Source organism: Xiphias gladius, chromosome 7 (genome assembly GCF_016859285.1).
Source record: "Xiphias gladius isolate SHS-SW01 ecotype Sanya breed wild chromosome 7, ASM1685928v1, whole genome shotgun sequence".
In the NCBI taxonomy this organism is placed as follows: domain Eukaryota; kingdom Metazoa; phylum Chordata; class Actinopteri; order Istiophoriformes; family Xiphiidae; genus Xiphias; species Xiphias gladius.
The window spans coordinates 24,039,392-24,049,530 of record NC_053406.1 but is presented as its reverse complement, the minus strand read 5'-3'; the positions used below and the strand labels follow the sequence as shown (position 1 = coordinate 24,049,530).

The following is a 10,139-nucleotide window of genomic DNA, read 5'->3' as shown; positions in this document are numbered from 1 at the left end:
CTCATCAGGTGGATAGAGACATGACTCCAAATGAATGCTAATGTTGCCGTGTAAAAGCTAGATGTGTGAATAGAAAACCGTTTGCTAGCATTTTAGCCACATCAACTTTATAAGGTGATATTTCAGCACTGTGTGATTTGCAAACAGAATGATATAATGTTAGGAACTAACAGAAAGATGTCTTGTTGACATATCTAACTTGCAAAATGTTATGTGGCAATAGCTAACTCTAGGCAGTGCATATTACATGCCACTAAGGTAAATAGGTAGTATATCTTCACATAAATCAAATTCATTTGAGATTAAGTTTGTATTTTAGCTTTAAAGCTGGACTAGTCAACAATTTATATCAACAATGGATCAATACTCTATCTATATTCAAGATGAAAGGGATCAGTTGTATTGATTAACCCACAATGAAAACAAAAAAGAAAAAAAAAAGATACGCATAAATGTGCTGTGTTGACAATAGTGGATAGAATAACAACAATTATAACATGGGTAGTTTGTGAAGTTTAATGTTAAACTGCATGACTTGTTTTTTTTTTTACCACACATCAGATACATTGTTAATATTTACATCAAACATAACTTGAAAAAAAAAAACAACACAAAAAAAAAACAGGTTAAATTGTTTCACATTATTTCATTATTTCAGTCTCAGCAACAAAAAAGCTCATAACCCTAAAATTTATTCAGGTAGTATCCTTCCACAAATGTACAAGAAATGTCACAAGAAATGTGCTGTAGGCCTATATATATATCTATCTATGTATCTATATATATCTATCTATATATCTAGATAGATAGATATATATATATACGTATATTTATGTATATGTTTAAAAAAATAAAACTAAATGTTACAGTTTTACAAAACACAAAACAACAAGGTTGAGGGTGAAAACAAATATGGCAAATATCTTCAGGACATTTGAAATAAATCAATGTGACTGAAATCGTAAGTAGTCGACAGTGAAAATGAATATATGTAAATGCCATTTTAAGCAGACTCTGCAGGAAGCATTTACATATAGTAATAATAATAATAATAATAATAATAATAATGAAAAGGAAGGATCTCATGAATAGTAAATGTGTCACAAAAAAGACAAAGTAGTGTTTCAGTGTTTTTTCACACAGCAGGTACAGCAATATCAAACTCCTTCAGCGGTTCAAACCAGAGACCACTGCTTAAACTAAATGCTAGCACACATATCGAGCCATTGCAAGACAACAAGGTGAGCACAGGAGAAAGTCTCACAAGTTTTACTCTATCCCATTAACCACCATTAAGAGTAAACACTAAATTACCTTCAACATCTCAAGGATTTTTTTTTTTTTCACATTGAGCACAAACACAAGTATTTTCTTTTCTTCATTTTTTTTTTCTTCCAAACATACATCTGACATGGCAAAAAATGTGACCTTTCAGTTTATGCGGATTTGCTGTGTCTAGAGGGCTTGTGTGTGGGAAGCAGTATCCTGAAATTGGCTCGTCAAGCACATTAGCTTATGTATGGTCTGAAATTAACTGTCATAGTGTAAAATAGACTATGAAAATAAGTGGCATGCTATCGTATATAACTAAGCATTCTCTACAAAAATACAGTAGCAAGCTTTTCTCTTCAGTGTGTCCTGGACTGATTTGAAACTCTTTAGGCTATATTAGTACAAATTAATTAAAAAAAAAAATTAAATATGTTAAATGTGCGGGCTGTCCTTGAAAAAGTCTTTCCCTTTAGGTTTAACTAGGGCAAACTAAGTTTCTTTCCAGGACAACCCATGTTTGTGATTGTCTTCACCTATTGCACCTGCGTAAAGAACAACTCCTGTCGGTCGATAACTCTGCACAAACACAAAGGACCCAAAAACCTCAAACCAAACTCCACGAGGAACTCAAGTTTTCGCATACAGATATGGAAAATACAGCATATGGCAAGCGATAATGTAAACTGCGAAGCTGTAGCACATTGCCAATCAACGATGTTTTATTTCCCATCAAACCAGGTAGTTTTAATGTAAATGCTAGCATGAAACGAAATGGACAAGAAACTGAATGGAACTATATGTCTTTGGCAACTACTGGTAGACAATAATAATAATAATACTGATAATAATAATAATAATAATAATGATGATAACCAGGATGGATGGAGAATAATACATGGAGAAAGAGGAGAAAGTAGATACCGCTGGATCTAAAGCCCTTGGTTTTTCTTTGTAGCTAATGAGGATAACATTCGCTTCTAATAGTCTGAAATATCCAGTCAAACTCCATAACAGCAAAGCTATTATGAGAAGTAATGAAGGATTCAGAGACTGCCAATTCACGTCTTCACATAACAACCCTGTCATTAACTGTCATTAAAGGGGTAGTCCATGTCATTATAGATTGATAATTAGCTTTACAAATCAAATGGCGTTTCTTTTTGTTTTTTTGTTTTTTTTGATTGTTTTTTCACCATCACACAAACAGTATAGCATATGACTTTCAAAGAAGCAAGCATTTGATTGACAGACAAACAGAAAACAAACAAAAGTAGCACGTGTCTATGAAAGGTCACTACAAGTGCGGGAAATGTAAAAAAAAAAAGAAAAAAAAGAAAAAATAACATCTTGAGTGATACAATGGCATATTCTGTACACAGTTTAGACGGCTGGCAAAGAAGGAAAATATTCACAGGTGAGGAAGCAATCGAAGGGTGAGCGGTCACGTGCGAGGGGTGAGGGTTAGAGTGGTGGGAGAGGGAAGTTGGTGTCGGCTACACTAACATCACACAGCCTCAGTGGAGCAAACAGTGCACCATACACAAGGGATTGAGGGCCACAAGTTACAGACTCTTTCATCATAGCAGGGGGAAGCCCTCACGTGCGTTAAGCGTAAAGAATAAACAGAAGCGAGGTGGGGATGGATGCACATCTGTTCGGCAAAGCTTTGCTTTTCATGAAGCTTTCGTGGCACTATCACGTTGCCTCTCGCAGAGCTGCAGAGTTATGTGGCGTGTCAAACGGATTGCTCCTTGGGGAAGGTGAACGGAGCTCGAGGGCCGGGGAAGCTCGTGTTGGAGTACATGGGCTCGTCGGACGGTTGCTGCGCGTAGGGGTGCTGAGGCAGGAACGTGACGGGAGGGTAGGCTGGAGTGGGCTTGGACTCGGGAAAGTGTTCCGTGTTGCAGATGCGCTGGTAACTCATGTATTCAGCCGGGTTCAACAACTCTTCTGGACGCCTGCCACAGTCCTGTGAGGAGACGACAAAAGAAGAGAAAGAAGACAGTACTGCAGGGTCACGGGGTTTTCATTATCCCAGGAGGGTTGACTGAACCCGAAATGGAGTGTCATCACATCAGTACATCACAGTGCAGAGCAGAGCAGTGCATCTGAACCACAGAGAGCTTTACTAAGTGGTTTACTGAGCAGACATTATAAACAATATTTGGCAATGTCACAATTCAACAGTTCTTCCCTACTGATAAATAATATACAAACTCAAATTTAAGCAGAATTTTATTCATGCTAATGCATATATATGTTCCTTTACACTGATCTGGATGCTGCACTAACTTTTTTATAGAATAAACATACAAAAACAAGCAAACACACACAAAAAAAATCCCTGTTATCAGTTGCCTATAGTTTGTTGAACTACACTGATCTAAATGATTTGATCCAGTTAGAATCATATTTGGTTAAACTTTCATGCCCCCAATGATGCCAAATGTCAATACATGGAGTAAAACAGTGTCTATTTAAAGGGGCTCTCCAGAGATTTGGCGTTTACTTTGATAAAGTTGGTTGACTCACAGAGACAGATTTTTTTTTTTAAAATGGTCAAAATCAGTGCAGCAGATGCCAAGATGTCCTGACTTTTGGTCCCTTGTATGGCTCGAGCTCCGTTAACATTACAGTTCCCATAATGCAACTCAGTGGGATCGTTCATTTGACACTGTGACTGGTATATACCCACGTCTTTCAAATCCCACTCCCAAATTGCTTCGGGCAGGCTTTCTGCTTCTGCCAAATCTAAGAAATAACCCCGATGACATACGCAGTCATTTTCCCAGAAAGCTCCTCCAGAGCCACATATGACGTTATACAACTATTTTCAAGGGATGAGTAGAATATATTTATACATATATATATATATATATATACATGGTTTCAATAAGTAATGGCTTCCTATGATTATCATATTTACAAGGCTGAATATCTATATGGTGCTAAGTCCAGACAGAACAGTATGAGTGGCTCTAACAGCGGACTCATGCACTTGTTTTCTTCCCTGCTCCTATCACGTTTAACAAAACAACTGCATCCATTATCCCGCTGTGTCTGTTACATCATGTTGCTTGAAGCGTGCATTGTCTGGCTGTTTATCTTTTAGAATTTAGAATTCCGAGCGGAGCGCTCCCAGTGCTACTTGAAAGTTTGTAATGGCCCTAAGATCTTCGGTGGAGCCGTGTACACTGGGGACCTCGGGATGTCACCCATCATGCTCATGCCCCCGCGCAAACTTGGGGTCCGGCTATGCAGCTATGACATGGAGTTGGCTCTGCCGGGGAGTGCAGTTTGTAGTTTGCATCATTTGGTGCTAGCTGAGGCATCTGGTAAGGAATACGCGATTGTCTCTAAAGTGCACGTCACACACAGAGGTAAGGTAAGACAAGGCAATCGTACGCCCCACTTGTGGGTGAAATGTATTGGTTAGATTTCAGTTAATGGATACTCAGCCTTACTGACATTAATGCCTTTACTGAATTACAACTATGCGCCGAGATGTGTTTTGGGTAGATGGAGATTCAACTTTGAAATACCGCAGTTGTATTTTGCCATTAAATTTGTCCTCTCCTTTGTCCTCTCCCCCATCCACGGCGCTCCCTGCTCATTTTGAGAGAGGGGGTATTAAAGCACAACCATACCGGCCATGAAAGTACCACAAAGTACAGGGCACAAACAAAATTACCTTTGTGGCAGTGTAAGGTCACTGATGTTGATCAGCGCCAACATGAAAACAGTGCCCTCAGCCCTGAATTGTTTTCTATGTTTTCTATGTGTATTTTTGGAATTGAAAATGTTGGCATGAAAAACAGGATTCGGACGTTTTCAAAACATTATCGTCTGAGAGGAACACAGAATGGCTGCTTTGAATGAGGGACATTAGTCTTTATTCTTATTTTGGGGCCAAATTTTTACAGAATTTGATGTCACATCCTGGATCACTGGAAGAAAAAATAAAATGAACCTAGTTTCCTCCTTAAGAAATGTGTAAGAAAAAAAAATGAGTGGAGAAATAGGACAAGGTTATGACAAATAAATAAATAAATAAACAAACAGACAATAGATTTCTAGTTTTGCCTTTTTGTGTGCCCCCTGGTGGCCACAGGGCCCTAACTAGCTCCAACTTCAGCTTTTCTTTTTTAAGGAATTCCTTAAATGTGTTCGATGTTTGTCGAAGGAAAATGATTATGACTGCTTAGACATGATTATGACATGACAGTGATTAATATCAGGCATGCAAAAATAAAAAATTCAAAAATGTATGAGAGTGAAAATGGAACTTACGAGTATTCCTCAAGCATCTCTACATCTACGAAAACGATGATCCCAACTCTGAAAACGTTTTGGTGGGGCAACAAAACCACAGACAGACTTAAATCTGCCCACAGAACATTGCATTTGTTAAACAAAATGTATAAATTAAGAATGTTTGCAACACAATAAAAGCTGCCACACTACAAAATGTATTGCATGGGTAAAACATGGGGAACGTAACAAGGGATTTTTATTGAGCAGGTCATAAGCAAGCTAACCTATGAAGACCAAAGTTCATCTTGTAAAAGCCCAACATGTGTGTCGTAACTTATATGAATATAGATTATATTGTGTCAATCTCAGTCTCTATCTTCTTTGAAATGAATTGCCCTCAGCTGTATTAACAGAGAATTTATCAATATTTATTTGGACCGTTAGAAAGATTGAAACAGTACCCCGAGCAAGAGGTTTCTTTATTTAAAACTACATTGTGAGGGATGAATGGTAAAATAAACACGGTCGATCTCAGAGAGACAAAAGGGTTAGTGGTGATCTTGTGTGAAGGTGAATTGGTGTTTTCAGAGCAGGCGACATGCAAGTAAACCTGTACTGACACACATGCTGGAGAAATTGACAGAAGCGCACGAAAAGCTTGTTTGTTTGAGGTCAGTATCAAGGACCGCTCAAGCTGCGGAAGAAAACTTTCTACTTTGTCAGGTTATTAATTTGTTTGCCTGCCAAGAAGACCTTGGTTTTTTTTTTTTCAAGCAATTTCAAGCAAATTAAAACCAATTGTCTGAGGAGCAGTTTTCTCAGCTTATAGATTTGTCTCAAGGTCTGGGATTCAGACCTGAAAACTGCTGTGGATACAGGTCCGACTTCATGATAGGAATACAGTGTCACTTTGAAGAAAAAATAAACAGGTCAACCCTACTCGTGAGAAATAGGCTGATTTAAGTCAAACCGGAGCATTGAAAAATATGTATCTGCAAGTTTTGGGGCAAATAGGCGTATTTTCCAAAATGTCAAACTGTTCCTGTAAAAATGCGCAGTTAATAAGGTCATACAAGGCTTTTTTTTTTTAAATAAAATCTTAATTCTGCAGTTGGTGGCATTTTGGAAATGAATGGATTTCACTGAACAGAAATGACCGTTGTAGTCAGTGAGAGATAGACACAGACAGACCCTCCGCTGAAAGGTTATTTTGTTATTTTTTCATTTCATGATAATTCATCACATTACACCAAATCTGATTAAGTGCCTCTTTCATGATTAAGGGTGAGTACCTGCTGCTCATGTATTTATTTGAGGTTACTGGGTAGGTTTCTTCCGTCAGCGAACAGGGAGACGATGGGATGCATTTCCAGGAGGCTCCACGGTGCAGTCTGAGCTGCGTCTTTCTGCAAATGCTGCAAGCAAAAAGATTTGCTACGCTGACAGCACACCTACACTCGGGTTTTGCATTTGTTTGGGAGCAGCACGCCAAGTAGCTTCCATTATAAACTATACTCTCAAAAAAACATCCTGCTGAAAGATTTTCTCTGTTGCTTTTAGCCATATCGTCTTTTTTTTCCTACCAATGAGGGCACCAAAGTCGCAACTTTTCAAGTTCTACATCCTGGAGATTTAAATTTGTCCATAATGCGAAACTGTCTATTAAAAAAACCCCAAACTTTTATCAAAGTTCAGTTTTTTATTTGAATTTTTTGTGACTTCTTACACAAAATTGATTTTAAAATCTTTTTTTTTTTTTTTTTTTCCCCAATGAATTTCATTTAAATCCGATGCCTCCATACTCCTGTGTGCCAACTGGCAACTGCTGGATTCCGACCTATAAGTTGTGTTAATTAATTCATTTTTTAATGACTTTATTTCTTTCTAATTCACCTCAGGCTGATCCTCAGCAGACGTCAAGCGGAATGTGTCCTTTTCGGTTTCTAAGCATTTCTATAGTTTCAGCATCAAACCCTGGGCAGCGGGCAAAGGACGTTGATGATTAAGGATAACAGCCTATCTGAAGACATATACTTAATCTTAAAGGGAAATTTAATGCAAAGAAGGTCATTAAAGAGGGAATGTGTAAGAACTGGCCAACTGTCGAATTCATACTCCAGTAGGAGGCAGCATAGAAATGCAAATGCGAGGGAGAGGGAGGGCAGCAGCGTCAGTAGCTGAGCTTGAGGAAGGACTGGAGGAATGTCGCCAAGAGAGGAAGGATGGCTGCAACACGGGTTTATAGCCTACTAGCAGTTACTACATCTTCAGCCTCTGATGTTGGACCGAGGCCAGACTGGCCGCTACAGTGACTCACTATCGCCTCTTGAGGCGCAAAAGGGGTATTATGAGACGGGACGGAGTTTTATGTAAAATCACACACAGTTTCTCAGCCTGAATCACAAAATTAGAGAAACAAAGAGATGGGTGTCTGATCCCCCTGGATTTGCCCTTAATCAGATCAAACACTAAAAGTGAGTGTAAACTGAAAAGTTGATTGAAAACATTGACTGTTAACTTTGCAATTCTCCCTCTAATTTATTCCTGTTAACACTACACAGAAACAGATGCAACATCTGCTGACACAGAGAGGGGAGCACCATCTGGAGCTAAAATAGCTTTCCCTTTACGGGATGTTATCATGAGCTGAGGCTGTGTTGTGGTGTTGTTTCCTTTGGGGGGAGTTCCCCCCCCCCTTTTCCAGATTATTATCATAATTCATTTCAAGTGTAAAACTTTTGCCAATCTCGTACTTGTTCTTTAGTAGACGCACCTTGCACGTCATCACGCGGGGCCGTTTTCGTCATTTGATTATGCAATATTCATTTTTTCAATGCAGTCTGTGGCAATTTATGGTTTTACTCAACAGGAGATTCTCGTTTCAAAAGGTTTTATGTTATGTGACGTTCAGCTGATCCATATCTACTCCTCTGTGCCGCCTATTTCCTCTGACTTCCCCAAAACAAGGCCTTTTTACTTGCAGCCGAGTGGATGTGTTGTGCTTTTTTGCACTATTCTTAGAGAAGGTGTTGTGCATGTAAAATCTGCACGCTTTATTTACAAGAACGTCGCATATCACACCATCAATCCTCATTGATCCAGCGTGTCTTGAATTACCTGTGTATCTTTTTCCAGTAATTGGAGTGCTACATTTTTGTAATTGTAATTGGAGTCATTGACCCAGTTGGTTTGATTTATTCCGGTGTTGTTCAATGCCTGTGTCACGGGCCACATCCGTCCGAAAATCAAAAGATTTCTCAAAAAGTAGCAGCAATTCAATAGACTAATCAATACAACTGGATGTTAAATCTTTGTATTTAGTTATAGTATGAACTCATTGTCATTCAGTAATATTATGAATTTATTTCCACATGTTTCCATTGGGTAGCAAAGCATAATATCCCGCAAATGAATAGCTTTTCCTTACATGTTAACACCTCTGCCCCCTTAACCACTGACAGAAAATTGGCGTCGCTGTGTCCAGTCTGTCGGACAACACTGTGCAAACGCCAAAAATCCAACATCAGACAAAACATGCTTCAGTACATCCATTCAGCTTTCACAGCTGTTCACAAATCAGGAGTAGAAAAGTCAGCAGCTTTGAAATGGAAGATTCAACAGTCATTCAAACAGCAGACGCAACAGATGTTTTGCTCTGTGTGATCTGGAGAAGTAGTTTTATTATCAACGCAAATGTACGTGTGGCTTTTTTACTATGTTGCTAAGACGTGAGTGGCCAAAGTGTTAAAAATATTCCAGAAGTTTTGGTGGCCCTTTGCTTTTTCTGTCAGGTCAGATTTCCTCTCTCCTTTCTCACTGAAATAAATGCTTTTTTTCTTTTCAACTTTATAGAAATGTAAAGCAAAAGAGGACAAGGGGAACATTCTTAAATGCGTGCATTTAAAATTGAGGGTTAATCTAAATGAAATCTGTCTCACCTTGAAGTCATTCTGAGCAACTGCACGTTTGGTAGATAGCATAACCTTGGAGAAGTAGGGCCCAAGTAAGTTTTCATATCTGATAGTATAATAAGTCTTTCAAAAGCAAATGGATGCTAGAAAAATACATTCGTGCTGTGATTAATAGTTGGCTGATTTATTTCACTGATTACTTTTAAATCACTGACTAAAGGTGAACTTCAAAGCCTTTATTCTTCTCAGAAAATAAAGTGAGGATTTTGTGACCCCGGGCATGACCAAGTGGTACAGTCCTTGGCTCAGTCAACAAAGATTTTATTGAATGGTCTAACCTCACGACTGGAGCCAGTGAAGACGAGGCTTAATGCCTTATTACGAACACGAAATGTCAACAGGTGCTTCCCAGAGGGACTGTCATGTTGAAACTGTTCTCCTGCTACAGTATACCATCAATTACAGAGCTGCTGACTGAACACCTTGTGAATGCAGATGCAAGGACTGAATCAATATTCATTCATTTGTCTGCTCTGTCTCAGACGAGTGTATTCCGGTGGTAGAACAGGTTTCCAGATTTCGGTTTTTTTTGCCTGGTGTTGGGGGAAAATGTATTTAAGGTATCCAAATCTTGAACAAATGTTTATTATACAAATCTTTTTAATGTAGATTCACATATCTACTGTATTGAATAAGTTAATA

At 38.6% G+C, this 10,139-nt stretch overlaps 1 protein-coding gene across 2 annotated transcripts in view; it reads right to left on the bottom strand.

Moving 5' to 3' along the window:
• Positions 1-2,115: 2,115 nt before the first annotated feature.
• The window catches only part of nectin1b (nectin cell adhesion molecule 1b), a 139,106-nt gene continuing 131,082 nt past the window's right edge, over positions 2,116-10,139 (bottom strand). Inside the window, exon 8 of one of the 2 annotated variants that reach the window (XM_040130238.1) lies at positions 2,116-3,241. In XM_040130238.1, coding sequence (XP_039986172.1) covers positions 3,008-3,241 — 234 coding nt within the window. In that variant the 3' untranslated portion in view covers positions 2,116-3,007. The remainder of the gene's footprint in view (positions 3,242-10,139) is intronic. The other variant, XM_040130237.1, reaches the window with a different exon arrangement.